At 39.5% G+C, this 19,477-nt stretch overlaps 1 protein-coding gene across 1 annotated transcript; it reads right to left on the bottom strand.

Moving 5' to 3' along the window:
* Positions 1 to 3,672: 3,672 nt before the first annotated feature.
* On the bottom strand, positions 3,673 to 19,477 carry apobb.1 (apolipoprotein Bb, tandem duplicate 1). The gene is made up of 29 exons (XM_027284010.1): positions 19,352 to 19,477; positions 18,952 to 18,981; positions 18,745 to 18,857; positions 18,497 to 18,642; positions 18,248 to 18,395; positions 18,006 to 18,158; positions 17,649 to 17,773; positions 17,475 to 17,560; positions 16,937 to 17,381; positions 16,705 to 16,819; positions 16,069 to 16,215; positions 15,766 to 15,977; positions 15,467 to 15,662; positions 15,193 to 15,372; positions 14,889 to 15,092; positions 14,618 to 14,785; positions 14,300 to 14,505; positions 14,017 to 14,199; positions 13,810 to 13,940; positions 13,498 to 13,708; positions 13,247 to 13,419; positions 12,412 to 12,572; positions 12,199 to 12,308; positions 11,730 to 12,103; positions 5,580 to 11,576; positions 5,377 to 5,488; positions 5,262 to 5,285; positions 4,986 to 5,172; positions 3,673 to 4,879 (listed from the first exon to the last, which is right to left on the bottom strand). The coding sequence occupies exons 1-29, from the start codon at positions 19,404 to 19,406 to the stop codon at positions 3,887 to 3,889; spliced, it is 11,385 nt and encodes a 3,794-aa protein (XP_027139811.1). The 5' UTR covers positions 19,407 to 19,477; the 3' UTR covers positions 3,673 to 3,886.

Below are 19,477 nucleotides of genomic sequence, written 5' to 3' on the forward strand. Positions count from 1 at the left end.
TCTGTGCAACTCTCTCCTTTGGTGAGTACTCAGATGAGACTACGGCCTCAACTGCCTCCTTGGACTTTTATACCAAATGTGTTCCATATATGGGGCACGTGGAAATTACACACAGTACTGTCTCAACTCCAAAGTCCAGTCTATACGTACGTGTGGAGGGACAAAGGCAACTAGCTTAATTGATTTTTTTTTTTAAGATTTTGCTTGCACCTATGAAGTGCAAGGTTAATGTAGTTTAGTTTTTACAGTCAATTTTGTACTGTTTTCTACTAATGTCAATTAATGAGTCATGTCCTTTGGTTGTAACTTGTATTTTTGTCAAATAAACATTTGATCACAAAAAAAAAGGCAACTAGCTACATAAATCTCAACAGAAATGCTCCAACGTGTGTTTTTGTGTAGAAATGTGTGAACACATTCAAGTAACATTCTGAATAAGACAATTTAACTATAGAAATATTCTAACATAATGTAATGGGGATGATAATTGTTAATGTTGCTTAGTCACATAGTAATCTTAGGTCACATATAAATTTATAGTTGTAGTACTTCTATAAAAAATTGATATTACAGTAAAGACACTCCGTTGTATAGCTTGTATAGGTGTGATATGTTGCATTTACAGCAGCACATTTGAGTTGACTCATTAATTATTATTTTTTGCATGAGATACTCCCCTATTATTGTAATATTATTGCTTCTCTAAATGATTGTAGTGTTAAACATAAAAGCCTAATCTCGAAAATCAGCCACAGATTTAAAACATTCACTGCCTTTGTCAGTTTATCAGTTTTACTTGGTGTATAAAGTTGAGAACCATACATTGCATAATAATACAGTGTGTTCTTATTCAGAAGTACAACGCAGAAACTGTGGAGTCGTGCCCCCTGCCCCCAAGCCATTGATAAGTAGTTGTAACACTGAACTTGAACAGTTTGTTATCAAGCCCTTGTCAAATAAGCATTGGACTACAGTCTCTGGACGCTGTGTAGACATGATGATGGCATAGTGAAGTCATCTTAAAGTATAACTGTTCCAGAGATAAATAATAATATAATATACAAACACATAAATTACCCAAACTTGGCACTGTTCGAAAGAGATTATTTATTTTAATTTCATTCTAAAATAATCTGATCCTAAAAATGATTTAAATGGCTTAGTTAGTTAGGACAGTTTTGGTTACTGCAAAAGATATTAAACATTTTCTTGCATTCAAAAAAATGTTTGGCCAAAATGCAGGACTTATGTTTTTCAGTTACATAGAAAATCATCCATAGTACTAATAAATTCAGTGTGCACAGTAGTGTAGTAGTAGTCAGGTTTATGCATTCAATATTAATAAAGCCAATTTGTTTGCCCAAATACAACAGTGAAAATGAATGCAATCATTTTGACCTTATTAGTACTATTACATAAATCTTATTACTTGCTTCACATTAAGTTTATTACTTAATTTATATTAAAACCATGTAATTCAAATGGATGGAAATTTTCTATTCTCTAACTGAAATGCATAAGTGGCTGAAATATTTTTTTGAGTGTGGGAATAAAAAAAAGAAAAACTTTTGTAACTTTTAGAAAGAGATCATGTTATGTACTGTATGTCTATGTACTAAAAAATTAGCAACACTAAGGGACTGAATGTGCTAACAGTTGATGGATTATTTGCTGTCATTCAAATCCACATCCAAATAGTACTACTAAAGCAGATTCGCTCATTTGTTGAATGTTACACTCTTCATAAATAATACCTAAAAAGTTTTTAATGCATAGTCTGTGTGTTCACTTGTGAACTATAATCCTAACTCTCTGACCAACAGGCATGACTCAAATATCTGATTTGACTGCTCTAAGATTAAAATTTCTTTTCACTGACTGAGGCTTATCGTGTCCCAGGGCGCAAATGTGGCCAGGACCGGCGCTGATTGCACTTAATATTGTGATCTGTCAGTGCTTGCCTACCCTGGAATGGCAAAAGACTAATTACACTGTAAAAGGTGCAATGTGAAGTGTTCTTATAAAATAATAATAATAATAATAAAAAGTCAATGTTCCTAAATATGCTTTGTATACATCATTGAGGTCTAACAAATGTGCCAAGTACATAAAACAGTAGTAGTAGTATTTTGAATCTAGCATTTTTTACATCCATGTTTACTAGCTTGGAGTCTTCTTCAATGTTTTTGCTGGGGCATTACTGCATATCTTAGCAAGTTATCGCCACCTGTAAATTGGTAGAATAGTGTGACACCATTAGATACCATCCTCATCCTGTGAACAGATCAGCAAAAAGAGTGCTGCTAATGGAAAATATCATATAGAACTTGAGTGTGCCTGACTCTGCCCCCATACATTATTACTGACACTGCTTCCGGAAGGAAGAAAAAAACATTGTTTTTTTCCTTCCTTCCTTCCTTCCTTTCGTAATTTTTTTCCTTCCTTCCTTCCTTCCTTCCTTCCCCCATCGTTTTTTTCCTTCCTTCCTTCCTTCCTTTCGTCGTTTTTTCCTTCCTTCTTTCCTTCCACACTCAATGAGTTGAGAGAATGCCTGGCTTTTAACAGACAAGCTCATTTAAACAGCTTACAAACGGTCTAAAGGTCTTTTTATCTACGATTTATAAATCATAGTCATACATGAGAAGTATAATTAAGTGTTTATTATGTTTATTATTGAATGTGTTTCAGCCTGAGATACTTAAATGAGTGCACTGTTATGTACCCTTATGTAAATCTGTGTAAAGGAGGGAGAAGGTCCTGAAAAGTGTACTGTGTACACAGAACAATTAATATATGATGTATATAATACAGTATGCACAAGGAAAACTAAATATTGCTAAAAATTCTAAGCATATTTTTACAGTAAGCAGTTATAATTCATTAACCAGTTTAGCTGAAATCACTGATATACTATAATTTTCCCCTTATGGACAAAATCTATGAATCCTACCAAATAGCATGTGTTCAAGAGCTATTTCTCTTTTGTTGTTGCTGTTACTGTTATTCTTTTGTTTTTGTACATAAAAGTCCTCTTCCCTAGTTTCTACCCTAAATGGTATTTATCACCTAAACTTTTTATTGGACTACAATTACAGAAGCTACTAACTAGTTGTTCTGACATGGATTCATATGTGCACATTGATTGGATGTCAGTTCTAGTCTTTGTGAGGCGACAAGATGCAGTAGTATGTCAAGTATACCCAGTTGCCCTTTGCTAGTGCTAGTTCTTTGAGGTCAGGTTAGTTTGAAAACCTGGCAGCCTATCAGACTTTTTGCTTGCACATAGATGTTGTTGCTATAATCAGTTTTGTTTCATCGTCTGCCCAGTTTTTGTTAAATTATTTTGTTTGTGTTGTAAGTACTTAAACATAGACATTGTATGTGTATATTGTTCAGTGAAACTTTGTTGTACTGTAAAATGCTGTTATGTAGCATGAATTTAATTTGAGTTGCTTATTTATAAAACTGTGTTTGACAACAACAACATAAACATACAAGAATACAATCCAAAACAATTTAGCATTACAAATTAATCAATTTCATAGATCTGTAGATTATCTAAATCTAAATTCTTTAAATGTGACTCTAAATAAATTGAATACATTTTTGATGAACTGACATAATTTCTGTAAAGTGTGGATGTAAATTCCAAACAACAACATTAGACAGGGAAACATTTACAGATTGGATTAATATACTTTATTGATGTTTTTCACTCCTTGCAGGAAGATGAGTTTCAGTAAAACTCTACATATTCAATGTTTGTACACAGTAAATGATAAAATGATACAATGGGTACTGATATTGTTATAAATATGATTAAAGAGCCAAGAATTTGTTTTGAACAGATGGTAGTGTTTCATATGGCTTCATCTATGAAGGTTCCTCACTGTTGGAAGGGAAATGGAAGGTCAATCTCAAGCTTTCCTCCACTAACTTTCACGTAGGCTTGAGCCTCCTCTGAAGCTTTGTCCAGGAAACTGTAAACTGTCTTATTGAACTGGTCCAATGCATACACAGACATGTCTATAATGTATTCAAATGCATTAACAGCTTGCTCTTGAGTTAAGCCAGAGATCTGGTCAACAACATTCTTAATGACTGTGATAAGGTTACGATACAGGGTATTGATGTAGAAGAAGACTGTATCTAAATAGTCAGATTGAATAGAGTCAATAAACTCCTGAGATTTCATAACAACAGCCTCCATGGTCTCACCCATCTTTACTAGCATTGTGTCAAGACTCTCCATTTTTTTCACAAAGTCCACCAATTCATTAAAAATGGTCCTAAAAGTTGTTTTGACCTGATCCATAATCTGACCTCCAGTGATTGCATCACCAATGGGCATGCGGAATTTCACACTGCTGAACTTCTCAACAAAGGAGTTGTAGTAGACCTCCATGTTCTCATAGATAATCTGGATGGTCTTATCTAGCACAGCAGCAATGCTACTGGTCAGCTTCTTTAGGACCTCAGGGAGAGTGGTCATCTCTTCAAAGCCAGGCAGTTTAAACTGGGTCTCCCTTAAGACCTTGACGGCAGTATCCAGAAAGACTTGGACAGTCTTCTGGTACTGGACAAAGATGTTCCTAAAGAAAACTGACAGCTGGCTCATTTGAACGTCATAGTTTATAGCAGCATTATAGGCCTCGTTGAAGCGATTAAAAACATTGTCCAATACTTCCATGCTCATTGGGATCATGTACTTGTCAGCAAACATTTTGAATGTAGAGGTGATGGAAAGGAGTTTCATCTTGAGTTCATAGAGCATTATTTTGGGTGCCTCCATGTTGTATATAACCTGCAGGTTCATCTTATCAGCATTCTTAGAAGATGATCTGATGATCAGCATGTCAACATCAACTTCTGGGGCAGACTAAAAGAAAACAAAAATAGAAGAAAATAAAATATTATTTTTGCTATATTTGATGTCTGTGTTTAGTTTTCAATCATAATGAAAAGGTCATGTTAATGATACTCACAGGATAGCGACCATAGAGTCTTGCACTCATTTGAGATGGGACTCTGCCATTGAACTGAAAGCCCAGAAAGCCAGTGGAGGGGGTAGAAACAGAGGCACTGAAACCATCTCTGCGAGCAGCATAACGAAGATTCATATCGGTATAAGCAGGACTGGTGATGTCCACATTCAGAGTATGGCGAGAGGAACTGAAAGAGAAAGAAAGCATTGCAAATTTAGAAATGTCATTTGACCTGAGATTTAATAGAAAGGAATTAAAATTAGATTTAATATTTACCTGTCATCGGCCTGGCGTTTTTTCCTAAAAGAAAATTAGTTAATTAATAACTTTTAACATTGAATATCAGAAGTAACTGTTTGACATGTATGATAAAACAAACAAAGAATGTTACCTCAAGGCTTGGCTTAAAGCATGGTTGACATCCATGGTGAAGTCAGCGTGTGTCAGGACAACCTTGGTAATCATGTTGAGAGCTTCATTCTCAAAGTTTGTAGTAGTAGAAGCTATTGAAAGATTTTTTTTGCAAAAGTTAGTACTCATCAATGTTGGCAGCATTATACAGATAAATATGTTCAGAAGAAATCACCAACTTACCATCCATGTCATATTCCAAGAAGATAATGAAAGAGTTGGCAGAGGACTTGAAGGTGACTGTGAAAACAGGAGCATTGCCCTCTACTTCAGTTGCCATGTTTGTGGTGTACAGTGGGCTGACAAACTTGACATTGGTTGTCATCTTCTGCTTGGCAGCTGTCATTTCAGCAACAGTCTTCTCAAAGATGGTGAAGTCACCCAGGGTGCTTGGCTGAGAAATATCAATCTCGATGTCAGCAGTCAAGGAGGATGTTGGTGCAAAGTCAATGGTTGCCTGAGCGACATGTTTGCCATTGGTGTTGAAATTGAACAGGTTTGCTTCATTGTTGCCAGTATACTTCAGCACTGCATACACACGGCTCCAGGAGGCTTCAACAGCAAGATTCTCATTTACATCCATGCCAATGACTTTGGTGGTGCCATAGTTAAGCTTGGCATCTGCAATAATCTTTGAGGTGGAGTGTAGGCCATCATTATTCAGGTACAAGTTAACCTCATTATCCAGAACTCCCAAAACTAGATAGTCTTCAAGCACTGTGCCATCCATGTTTGCCCTAGAGGATGTCTCCATGGAAGCATACTCAAAGGTTCCTTCCATCTTCAGACTGTGCTCTGCCTCAGCCTTTCCAACAGCCTTGATCACAGGGATGTTTAAATCACCTTTCATCCTCAAGGTGGAGACAGCATTTAGTTTGGTTTTGGTGTCTGCAAGCAGATTTTGGTTTGCCTCAAGGTTGAGTATAGGCAAGGCAATCTTTGCTACAGTAGCCACAGAGACAGCAGTTTCAAAAGTCTCAGTACTCATACTGATGGTGCTATCATGAGTGCCTTCAATGTGACGATTTTCAAGGGACAGGGAATTGGCCAACTTGATTCCTCTCTTGGTGGTCAGACTGGCGGTGCCATCAAGTTTGGCTTTGAGACTCTCAAACACAGAGGCTGTGGTAGCTCCCAGACGGAAGACAAGATCATCCTCTGCATACAGTCCAGCATTGACATTCAGATTAATGATGGCAGACTTGAAAGACAGCTCTGTGACCAGGTTTCCCACTGAGGGAATCTGGATCAGACCCATCATGTCAACAAGAGGGGCAGCCTGGCTCTTCTTGTAAACAGCCTTGACATCCACATCCACAGACTGCTCAGTAGTAGTCAAAATGTTATTCAATCCAGTCTGCTCATACAAGTTTAGATCAAGGATAGCTGGAGTACGGAAGTCAACAAAAGGCACGTCAAACTCAGGAATGCTGATGGGGGTTGTCAGGAAGTCAAGATTGGCATCACCTTCCATGGCAACAAAAATACCAGCCTCATTTTCATTATTGGCTACAGTGTAGTTGTAGAACATTTTGTACTGGTTAAGCCGAGCCAGAGCTATAGTGTTCATCTGTTGACTGTCAGGTTTGAAGGTGGCAGAGTAGTCATTCTGCACATCTATCTTAGCAGTCAGAGTTTCAAAAATGTTGACCTTGGCATTTCCTTTGTTTTCAAATTCAAAGACAAGCTCAACAGGACGGGCTAGAATGTTGATTCCATTGGACAGAACTCCACTGATTGCACCATACAGCTCTGTGTCATGGTTTGCTTTCAGCTCAAACTTCATATCATAAAGATTGGCTTGTCCAGATGCCACAAAAAGACTGTTCTTAATAACTGGTGCCTCTGCCTCATTGCGGACATTGAACTTGAAGTAGGTAAAAGTGCCAGCTTCAGCAGTAACTTGCTGTTTCATCTTTAAGACAGTAGAGTCTGTGTCACCAGAGAAAGTTAAAGTCACAATGCTGGGAGTTAGTGAGATTTGCAAATTGCTCTTGTGGTTGCCGTCATGAGCATTAAACTTGCCATTGCCTGAATTGTCAACTGTTAGAGTGAAGGTGAGGGCGTCTTGGCGAGCGATTGCTTTCTGGGTTACAGAGGCCTCACTTCTGACATTAACAATTGGGAGGTCCACTAAATGATTGTATGTTGTTTCGAGAGAGGCAGTCATTCCCCCTTCCATAGCAATAAAGGCAGTGTTCATTAAGTTTGCAGTGTAAGGTGAAGTGGCAACCTTAACTGCAGTTTTGGCCTGTGCCTGGGCTGATAGGCCATAGAGAGTTACAGATGCCTGATGTTCGATTCCAAGAGCAAGATGGGTCAGCTTAAGAGTCTCAGCAAAGACAACACGGCTCATTTTTGGGATGGCAAAACGGGTAGTGGAGTCAAGTTTGTAATTCAGAATTTCAAATGTTGATGTGGCCTGGGAAGTAAGGAATCCAGTGAATGTGGGGTTCATTCCACTCTCAGTGGAGTTCTGGAACTCAGCAGATGTTTTTACAGTGTAGATGGGAGTCAGGAATTTGATCTCACCATAGAGTTTACCAAAGCATGGGACCATGATCCCACTTGGAATGGTTGGCAGCTTGATCTCAGGAACTTGAAGAGACTTAACAAGCTTTTCTACAGGAACTTCTGGGATGGAAGGGAATGAGATCTCAGGAAGAGTAATCTCTGGGAAGGTCATCTCAGGCATGGAAGGAAGGTAGTTCATTCTCAGATCCCCAAAGAAAGCATCCACATCAAGCATTTTGATCTCAAAGTTTACAATGAAATCCAAAAGTTCAATGATTTTCTGCTTGATGTCATCAAAGGAAATTGTAGTGGCTTTCACAGTATAGAAGCCCAGGATGGTGAACTCAGGGATGTCTAGCTGTGTTGGGATTTCAAAATCACCAAGCCTCAACTTCATTGAAGGCACAACAAAATCAGTGAAAGGAATGATGAAGGATGGCATGTTCAATTCAGCCTCTCTAATTTCTTGAAGGATCCCATCAATGATTTGCTGAATCTCACTGATGATTTTTTGCTCAGGTACCACCTTTTTAATGATCTCAACCACATAATTGAACTTTTTCTTGGTGACGGCTATGGCTCTTCTGTACAGGTGGCGCAAGAAGTCAAGAGAACTGGAAATCTCAGCTCTGAAATTAATATTTGTAATTTTTACTTTTATATATTCAGCAAATCCCCGAAGGTTATCAAACACAAGTTCGTCAGTAATATCCTTTACAGATTTGAACATTTCTGCAACTTTGATTTCTCTCAGACGTTCCATGATTGATCTTCCAGAGGATAAGAGAAGGTTGACAAAATCTCTTGTTGCCTCAAGCTTCTGGGGAATTTCAAGGGTCTTGATCAGTTCATTCACATAAACTGTGTACTCAGCAATGAACTGATTAGCATAATTCACAAAGTTATTGTAGTCCAATGACTTCAGCTTCATCACAATAGTTTCGATGTAGATATTCAGCTCTTGAATAATATCCTTAACCTCAGTTGTTTTCAAGTAGTTGATAGCACCCTGGAAGATTTCCATGAATTTAGTAGGAATGTCTAAGTCCCTCACCATTTTAGCTACAGCCTTGATGGTTTCTTCAATTCTGAACTGCTTGATGAGCTCCACAGCTTTTTCCAAAATAGCTTGAACCTTTTTGTCAGCCTCGAACTTGACAACCAACTCTCTCATTTTGGCATAGAATGCGTTGATCTTACCCAAGATGTCAAAGTCCTGAATAATTGTTCTTATATAATCTGTTATTTCGCTGACAATCTCTGAGGGAATGAAGCTCACAAGAATTTTAACGCCGTCTTGAAATCGGGTTGATGTAATGTACTCCCTCAGTTCGGTAGTAAATTTCAGCAGGTCAAAGGACTCAATCATTTGTTTCATTTCACTCATCATTAATTGTAGATTAGCCTTGATTTCATATTTTGCATCAATATCTTGTAGAAATGCAATGCTGCTGCCTTTCAGTTTTTCCAGGTCAATCTGTTGGATCATCTCCTTCATGGTGTCAATCACATACACAACCATAGCCTTGATGTCATACTCATTAAAGGCAATTAGCTGTTTCTGGATCTCCTGAATGAGCATTTCAGGCAGGGTGGCATAAGCAGCAAACAAGTTCTGGATGTAAACACTGAGATCATCCAGCAGTTTCTTGACATTAGCCTTCAGGTTTCTTAAAGAGGCTTCCACATCATCCATGGTGAAAGCATACTTTTGGGTAAAGTCAGTGAAATACTGCTTCAGTCGAATTAGGTTGCCTTCTACATTAAGTTGAGAAACAAAGTCACTTACGCGCTGGGGTAGAGCCTCAAGTTTCGCCCTGATCTCTTCATTGTTGATGTAGTCTTGCAGTGCCTCTGCAATCTGCACAACAAAGCCCTTGATGCTTTCTAAGAAGACAGGCAGATTTTCAATAAGAGGAAACTGGATTATATGACTATCTGTGTTCTTGTCATACTTCATGAAGCCAGCCAGGGTGAATTCCTGGTTGACTGCGGATTCCCTATTGAGGATGTTTGTGAGGATGGTGCCAGAAACCTCAACTCCAGTTCTCTCAGGAGTGTTATAAACACTCATGTCCTGATTAAAGGCATGCTCATTCAATTTAGACTTCATTCTGAAACTGGTCTTCTGCTCTTGGAGTGACAGAACATTATCCATTTTGCTGTCGAATGTGGTCTCAAGTGAAAACCCATTATCAAGCTGCTGGGTTAGTGATGCTCTGCATTCATGTGAGCTAGCAAAAGCCAGAGGTTGTGCTTTAAGCAGGAACTTGCCATAGAGCTGGCCACTGTGCTTTCCATACATGGTCATGTCTCCATCAGCATTGAAAATTGCATCAAGGTTGAAATCAAAAGGCACAATACTGCAGCGGATGGTGTGGTCAAAGCGCATTGGCTGTGAGTTAAAGCGGGCATCATTGGTGATCCTGGCAGCAAGGCCAATAACTTCAAGCTCAGTGTTGTGGCTCATGTGAGTTCCAAAAACTTTTCCAGTTGTGCTGCACTTTGCGTTAGCAGTCATATCCGAATAAGTTACCTGATAGGTGTGCTTGATCTCTTCCTCACCATAGATGGCTTTCAGGCTTCCTGTCATGTCCATTTTGTACAACTCTGCCTGCAGCTGAGCCTCATTAATAAAGTTGGCACCCAGAAGTTTCATGTTGTTATTGACATTTGCAGAAGCAGTGTAGGGTTTCAGGGCGATGGTGATATCATGAATGTAAGAGGCATACTGACTTGCAGTGGCTTCAGCCTTTGAGTTGAAGTCAAAGCTAGAGAGAGTAATGGTCATGGTATTGGCATTATCAACCTTGATGTCACGCATTGCAGCCTTGTTGGTAATGGATAGAGTGGCTCTTGAAGCATCAAGCCCAGCGTTGAATGTGTTTTCCAGGGCCAGGGGGCTCTGGACGGTGGTTGTTCCACTTGTGGTGATGCCATCCTTGTTCATTCTCAGTGTAGCCTTGTGAGTAGCCTCATTTTCAAGGAGCTTCATGGTGGCATCACTGTTTAAAGCCAGACCATTGACATCAAGAGAGGCAATCAGCAGAGAGTAAACACGGTTGTCAGAGTGGTCTGCGTTTGTCTCCATTCTCATGACGACTTCACCGGCACCAGCAGAGGCTTCAGCCTGGTTGCGGATCTTCATACCAAGAGCAAGAGCATTTGCATCACACTTCAATGACAGCTTACTGTTTTTGAAGGAAAGCTCAGCGACGTGGGTCAAGGTGTCTTCAAAGGCATTGGTGTTAGACACAACTGAGAATTCACCATTGCCAAGAGTTGCTGCAATTGTGTTATCAGCCTTGAAAAATGTTGACTCAATCTGAACTTTCGAATCAATGTTTGCCTCTGGCCTGAATGGGAAGATGGAGAATGACTGGGATGAACTTGTCTTGCCATACATGGGTCCAGCCTTGAACATACCCTCAAAGCTGCTATCAGCAGAGATTTCTTCAGTGTTGAATCCAGCCATACCATTGTGCTCAAGTACAATATTGAGACCAAATGGGCTTGTGGCTTCAATCTTGCTGTTTGATCTCAAATCAATTTTGTGTGTGATTGCTGCATCCTCAACAATGCTAACACTTGCTTCAATAAATTTGTGGCTGAAAGAGCTTTTCAAATGCGCCTTGATGGAATCAGTGATCGCCAACAATCCAGAGCCTGAATAAAACACAAAAATAGAAATGATGAACCAACACTTGTACTGTGTCAGTAAAAGATTTGAGATACCTTTGAACAACACATAATTGTAACTCAAAGTTAAGGATAAAAATTGACATTATAAATCCTTTAACAATGTTTACAATGAAATACCTTCAATCTTCATTGAGAGGATGTCCAGTGGGGAGGTTCCTTTAACATCAAACTTAGCTGAGTAGCTTGGTGTCTCCACAACATCTTTGCCAGCAGCCATTGAGGCCTCCATGTCATAGAGGTTACTCCTCATCAGAGCTGAAACTTCAGTTTTGCCAAAAAGAGGAATAGACAGAGTAAGGCTCTCAGGTACAACAAGGTCTGGGATAGGAATCTCCATAGAGACAATCTCCAGTCCAAACTGTGGTAGAGACACACGAGGTGTGGTCAAAGCTGGTGGGAAGTTAAGCTCTTCTGTTGACTTTCCTCCAAGTGGGAGAGGGATAGCAATGGTAAAGCGCTCATTGTTGAAGGTGTAGACAGCCTTTGCCTCACTGTTGAAGAGGCAAAAATCAAAATTAAATGCATAAATATTATGGAAAGATATTCACATAATCTATGCATTAATCATAGAGCTGTTTACACGTACCTGTTCAAGAACAATGTCTCTGGCAGGGAAATCTCAGGCATATCAGGTACTCTGAAGTTCTGGATGTAAGGGATATCAGCACCATACTTTTCCATGTAGTTGTTTGCTGCCTAGAAAAAACAAGAAAAAACAAAACAAAAACCAGGGTTTTATGCATTGTGTCACATTTTTACTAAACACAATCTGAATAACTCTTAAAGCCAAGATTCATACCTCCACAAATTTCTTGAAGATGTGACGGACTTTCATGTCGGTCTGCCCCACCTGCATGTCAAGTAGTTGGTTGCCATACATCTCAATCGTATCACCATTTGGCAAGCTGGAGGTTTCAGTGTTCACATCAGACTTGAATTCAACCTCAATCTTGCTGCCATCTGCAACAATAGAGTACAATAAAATTAATCCCAACCTGAGAAATTACGAAAATAGTCTGCAACTAAAGTGTTTGTGGCTTTGATAACTGCAGTTTGTGCAGGAAGATTAGCAGAAATGATCAAAATCTCTTACTTATTGCCCCCTCAGACCAAACTTGCATTTAAATGGCAAACTATGTAATGTGATTTGTTTTGGGCCTCATATTTTGGGCCACAAGTTTTAATATCAGTCCTGACAACTTTAGATGTATCAGTGTTCATGATGGAACCCAGATTTATATAATAGTGGTGGGGGCACTACCAAACAATGGCAGAGTAACACACATTTCCTTATAGACCTATATTAACACTTTTAATATACAAAAATAAATCTTAATCTGACTGTCAACTACTTTTGAAAGACAATTAACAACAATACGATTCAGAGTGGAAAATCTCAACATGGTGAAGCTTAAAAAAATCACACTGAACAGGATGAACAAGGCCCAAACCAAGTGCTTTACAAGATACTCAGAATAAAATGGATAAATTATATATATCATTAAACTTTCTCCACAAAATCAAGAGGTGCAGCAATTCTAATAAGGAAAGGTAAGTGTACCCACCATAAGACTAGTGGTGATAGGGAGGTGCTATGTAGAAAGAAAAAGAAGTAACTGAAAAAATTACGTTACCATATTTCATTTTGATTTTCTGCTCAGCAGTGGCGTCCAAGATTTTGACTTCACTCTTCAGCTCCAGTTCCAGTTCTTCATCACGTTTCATGTTAGCTGTGACAGTGGCATCAGCGTTGATTGAGGGGACAAGAAGCTGGACTTGCAGCATACCTTCCTTCATGGCCTTCAGACTGAAAAATATAACTTTGAATTAGCGTACTCTCAAAAAAGAGGGTGACATTATAATGTTATTATAGTTAATCCCTTACTTGGCACGTCCAACCAGAGAGAGCTGAGGGATGTTCTTGTTTATAAAGTCAAGAGAGATGGAGTGAGTTCCTTTGCCCTTGGTGTTTCCATCAACAACACCCAGCCTGAGTCCAGCCTCCACATCATAGTCTGGGATCTGGATGTCGGCAGTGATGACATTCTTCCTCCTGTTGTATTTCAAGATTGCTCTGGCTTCAGTGGGATCTGCACCTGTTTTTGACAATCAATAGAGTAATATTAGATAATTCCACTAAATGTGAGTTTTTCCAAAATAAGTTGGTGGTAAATAACTTTTTAATGTTGTACATTACCTTCAGCCCTCAGAATAAACTTCACAGAGTCAACCTTCTGCCGGCCCTCTTCTCCCTCCTTGAGGAGCTCATAGGCAACAGTGGCTGTGTACTCAGTGACTTCACCAGTAGGGTGAAGCTCCACAGCAAATCTATTTGGATAATTAAATTAATCAACAATATTCACAAATTTATTGTATAAAGATAATTATAAAAAGTCTTTCTCACTTGCTGTCTCCGGTAAAGGGGAAGTAGGGAGCTGTGTCCTGAGAGAAAGCATCAGTGTACTGCAGAGCAGTGCAGTATTTCATTCCAGCAAAGACAGGCGTGCACTCACTGACATCAACCTTGTCCATCACCATAGGGGGGATGGTCATCACCTCTGATCCAGTCACTGCCACCAGGGTGTTTCTAAATTTTAAATGCAACAAAGTTAAACTGTAACTTTGGCTGTTTTAGTTTAAATATACAGTAACAGTTTTAAATGTAGAAAATGTGAAAATAGACTTACGTCATCTTTATGAGCTTTGTAGGCTTCATTGGAGCAGGGATTGTCAGCTTGACGTTGTCGCGTCCCATGGAGATCTTGGCACTGAGCCCACTTTCATGGAACAGGTTGGTGTGCATCTCTAATCCAGAGTTGACATATTCAGGGATGTGGGAGCCAACCTGAGTTACAAACTCAATGCCAGCAGAGGGCATGAAGGTAACTTCGCTCTGTGGAAACATGGTAAATACAGGTGATTTGTTGAGTTGATTTGGTGTAATAAAAAACACATTGGTAGTTATCTTAAAACACATTTTTGGAAAGAATCTTGAAGATAATTACCATGTCACGGGCAATGTTAAGTCCACCCTTGATGCCGGGGGTGAAAGTACCAGACAGTGCAACCCTCAGAGGCACACCAGTGACAGTAGGCAGGAAGAATTCATTGTCCATGAAGATGTAGTGGGCAAAAATTGTGTTGTCAGCCTTGGTCATCAGTGCCTTCATGAGCTGTGGCAAATAGAATACACACAGGATGTTTAAATCATAAATACAGAATTTCTGATTTAATGCATTCAATGCCAGTTTTTCTCTTCAAAAATAACTTTCTTACATCAGCAGGGAACATCTTCAACATGCTGTCAATCATCATGGCAGCAGAGTAGGCCATCTCCTCCATTTCATTGGTCCTCAGATATCCCAGCTCATTTCCCAAAAGCCTCAGATAAACCATGGCCTCAGGAGACTGTGCAGTCTTCAGTTCCCTCACAAGTTTGTTGAGGTTGCGTCCAATGTCCCTCATCAGGTTCTGGGAAGCCTAAACATAGATGTGCATCACATGATTTTTCTCTCATGGAAAAGTTGATCATTCAGTGAGTAGTCTCATAAATGTGCACAAAATAGTTTGGTCTGAGTACCTGTCGCCTCATTCTGTTATTCTTCATAGCAGGCATCATGTTTTGCAGGATCTCATTGACTCTGAGTGGCATGTTGTCAGAGACAAAGTACATTGTCTTCATTGCAGTATCTGGGAAGAATCCATTCTTTCCAAACAGGGCATCAACAGTTGGCTCAAATCCTTTGCCCTCCATACCAACCTGTAATGGTCATATAATTTTTAAAATCACAAATTGGCTTAATGAAAATTCATCTCAAATCATAATTTTGATTCAAATAGCTCAAAATCTTTACCTCCATCATATCAATGTCATAGCCAAAAGCCTTCAGAGTCATTTCAAGCATGACCTCCTTTGGCAGGTAGCTGGTACTCTCAAAGATCATGTTGCCCTCCACAGATCCGATCTTGTAGTTGCGGGAGAACTTGGTTGGGTCCATAGTAGGCCCAATGTCATTACCCTGCAGGGCATCACGGATCTTCTGCCTCAGTCTGTATGAAACATAAAAAATGTTACAGTTAAACAACTGATGGTGATCAAATCAGGACTTATAAAGTAAAATATAAAGATGAACGTGAGCTTCTCTTCACTCACTCTTGGGTCTCTGGCTCAGTTGAGGACAAAATGTTGGTAATATGGGAGATCACAAAGCTCTTCACTTGTTTGTCCTGCTCATTGAGCAAAGCATCAGCCATCTGGGCCAGTTCAGTGGACTGGGGGTCCTTCATAAGAACCAGATATGCAGCGATGCGCTTTTGCATGGGGCTGGCGCTGTCCAAAAGCACCTGCATCAGAACCTCTCGGGCCTGGTACCAATAGAGATCAATAAAATTAAAAAAGGTAATATGGTAGAATTAATCCAGTAAAGTTTCAAAACATTTAAATAATTTGAATTACCTCTGCAGGGACGGAAGTCAGTCTGTACACTTGAATGGCAGCCTGCTGCACAGCTGGAGAAGCTGCGGGTTGGTTCACACACTGGATGACAGCGGCTCTGAGTGCAGGACTGGCAGGTCCTACAGCTGCAGCCATGTTTCCAATAACCTATAATCAAAACAAAAATAATGTTTTTTTTCTAATTGTTCAGAATGTAACTGTAGACAAACTTTCAAAGGTCAGGTTAAATTGATTTGCAGTTGTAACCCACTTCCTTACAATATCCATCTCTTTAAATGTATACCATGCTTTCCTGCATTTTGACATATGGTACTTTCACTGAGCATGCATTTTTACCTAATTGTTTCTTGCCTTATCTTTGGCTGAGGCAATCCTATTCATTTAATCTCATGAAATTTAAGTGAATCTATAGAACTAAATGATATGCACATGACTACAAAATGATTGATTCCAGTTACTGCATTCTTGTATTTAGAGGCATGCAATCTTCAAATGTGTCTTCAATCATGACAAATTCATGTATAAATGTGTATTACTGTAATATATAACCAAGCATAAACAAGTATATGGAATCAGCAATTTAACAGACAATGTATATTATGAAAATAAGAGTACTGTAATTGTTATTGTATCTACCCTCAGTGTCATGAAAGTGTTGTCCTTGTCACCGGAGCAGTCACCCAGCTGGGCAGCCATGAACTCAGCAACAGAGTAAATCTCAGGGATCAGTTTTCCCTCAGCTTTGTAAAACCTGTTAAAAAAAAAAAAAGAAGAGATTTAGAATTCAAGGCCTGTGTGTCTTAATTTACAGAGAGAGCGACTTTTTCAGATAATTAACCTGGAATAAAGTGCGTTTAACTTCACTCACCTCTTGACAACATTGCTCAGGGCATACATGATGGGCTTGCTGGGCTTGTATTTGGCCATCTCAAGCATGTCATTGATCAGGAGAGCAGAAGGATTAGACACGAGTCCCATAGCAAAAACACCGGCATCAACCTCGAGTGCTGAGGTGTCAAAGGTCCTGAGGATCTGCATGATGGCACTGCTGCACTCAGGGGTTCCACACTGGGCCAGAACCTGGTAGGTCAGGACACGGGACACGCCAAGAGCTTCAGGAATGGCAGGGCTCAGGGTCTCAGTCTTCATACCACGGACCATGGTGACAAGCTTGTGGAAGAGGTGGGCCCTCTTCTCACCCTCAGTCTCGGGCAGATTGGCCAGTTCTCTCAGGAGGTTCAGACCTGCATCTTTATCCTGGACAACACTCTTGTCCACAACAGACTCCATGTGAAGACCCATAACAATGTCACCTATGATAAAGAAGGAACATAGTTATAATGTGTTACCTTTAGTGACCAATCATCTATAAATCAAAACAATATAAATTAAACAAAGGGGCTTACTGTGGTCAAAAACTCTTTCATTGTGAGGAGAGACCTGAACCAGGGTCAGTTCTTGCTTTCCAACATTGGTAACTCCATATTCTCCCCTGTAAGAACAAAACATATGGTTTAAATACTGTGCACAACATATATTAGTTTGTACCCTAGCATAACAGAGCATTGCACGGAACTTACTTGTGTGAGAAGGGAATGAGGATGTGGTTTTCAGTGCAGGTACCATAGGTCATGTGTTTCTTCTCATTGTCAAACTTGTAGTTACAGGTCTGTGAGCTTCTGACCAGCTGGGCAAGAGGGTAGTGCTGAAGATTGACAAATACTTATATTAATGTGGTGGACTAAAATCACAAAATTACCTTCGCTGCTAGCACACATATACTGTATTTATTTTGATCGATGAATGGATGTATAGGATAACAAATGTGGCCAGTGCAAAAGCTGTCATCAATCAATTACATTTTTAAAATCAACTCTTGAAGATTTGTCTAAAAAGTTCATGTTGCTCCCACAGAGAATGAGGCTTGGCTATCTTACCATGCCAGACATGAGTGCCAGCGGGCTGGTGTGATCTCTCATGGGGACAAATTTGTCGCATCTGGACAGATCCCTGTTGAGGCTGATGTCAGTTGCAATGTCCTCTCTAGCGTTGACAGTGTAGTAGGTCTTGCACTTGCCATGGATAGTTGGCTGAAATAGATTTAGAAAAGTTAGAATGTACTGCAGACAGTTTTTTAAAGGTGGTACTAAAATATGCCAATCTCTGTTAATAAATGTACCATGTTCTTGTTCTTCTCTTCTTGCAGCAGTGGCACAGCCAGGGCAGAGATGATACCCCTCTTGATGTTCAAGATTGTTGTTGTCTCCCCATCCTCAGGGTACAGTTTCACATCGTACGCACCCTCAACCACAACCTTCAGAGGGTATCTAAAAGAAAATGTACAATATTTAAATTTAGAGTGAGAGTGCAAAATCTCATCATTGCTAAAAAAAGTTTTTTTTGTTGTTGTTTTTTTTTTTTAATGTACCTCTCCATTTCAGCAGCAAAAGCAGCAGAGCCGGGTGCAGGTCCGAACACAGGGTTGCCCTCTGCGTCCATGTTGACCACCTCACTCAGGCTACAGCCAGTAGTGCGGACAATGAAACTACATGTTTGAGGCACTTCAATTTCAACCTGTGAGAGGAGGTAAATGTTATTTTTTCCACTCACTATCTGTAAATGATGAAAAAAATAAAAATAAAAAAAAACGGTGATTGCGAAAGACCTTTCTCATACCTTGCAAGAGGCCTTGGGTCCATTCTTGAGCTGTGAGGCTCCGTTGATGGCATTCAGAGATTCAGCTTCATATTGGTATTCATATTTGTGCAGGGTCTTGTAACGTTCAGCCACTAGAGAAGAGAAAACCATAAAATTATTCCAATGTCTAGACTCTATGTCAACACAAATGAGAATGATCACAGCAAGGAGTCTTGTGTAACTTACACAGGCAGGTTGGTTGATCATCTTGGGCAACTGGAAAGAAAAAAGTCAGATATTTTTTTAGTAAATCTAATGGAATAAAATATAACTAATCCACTAATCCATCCTCCTAGGTCCACTATTTATGCATTACTGCATAGCATCAGTTAAATTGTTTTTTAAGCAAAATCAGAGGTTCTTGAAGCAGCTAAAGAGACAACCAGCAGTATTTTTGGTCCCTCAAGCTCTGTAGACATCTTTATATTTTGTTATTTTTATTCTATGTTTATTTTAAGTTTATTATACTTTTGTTAAAAAAAATAGAATACAATTTAGGAAATGTTTAATTAAATAATTTGCTCACTGTTACTGTTAAACTATGTACAATAGTCAAAGAAATGTTTTTTTTTAAAGAACTACTCACAAGCCAAGGCAGATGTGCCAAGGAGCAGCAAAAAGCAGAGCTTTGAGTCCCCCATGATGGGTTCGTTGAAGCTCTCGCACCCTTGGAGTTGACGAGGAGTACTCAGACGAGACTGATTTCTCAGCC

This window comes from Larimichthys crocea, chromosome XI, assembly GCF_000972845.2.
Source record: "Larimichthys crocea isolate SSNF chromosome XI, L_crocea_2.0, whole genome shotgun sequence".
Taxonomy (NCBI): Eukaryota; Metazoa; Chordata; class Actinopteri; family Sciaenidae; genus Larimichthys; species Larimichthys crocea.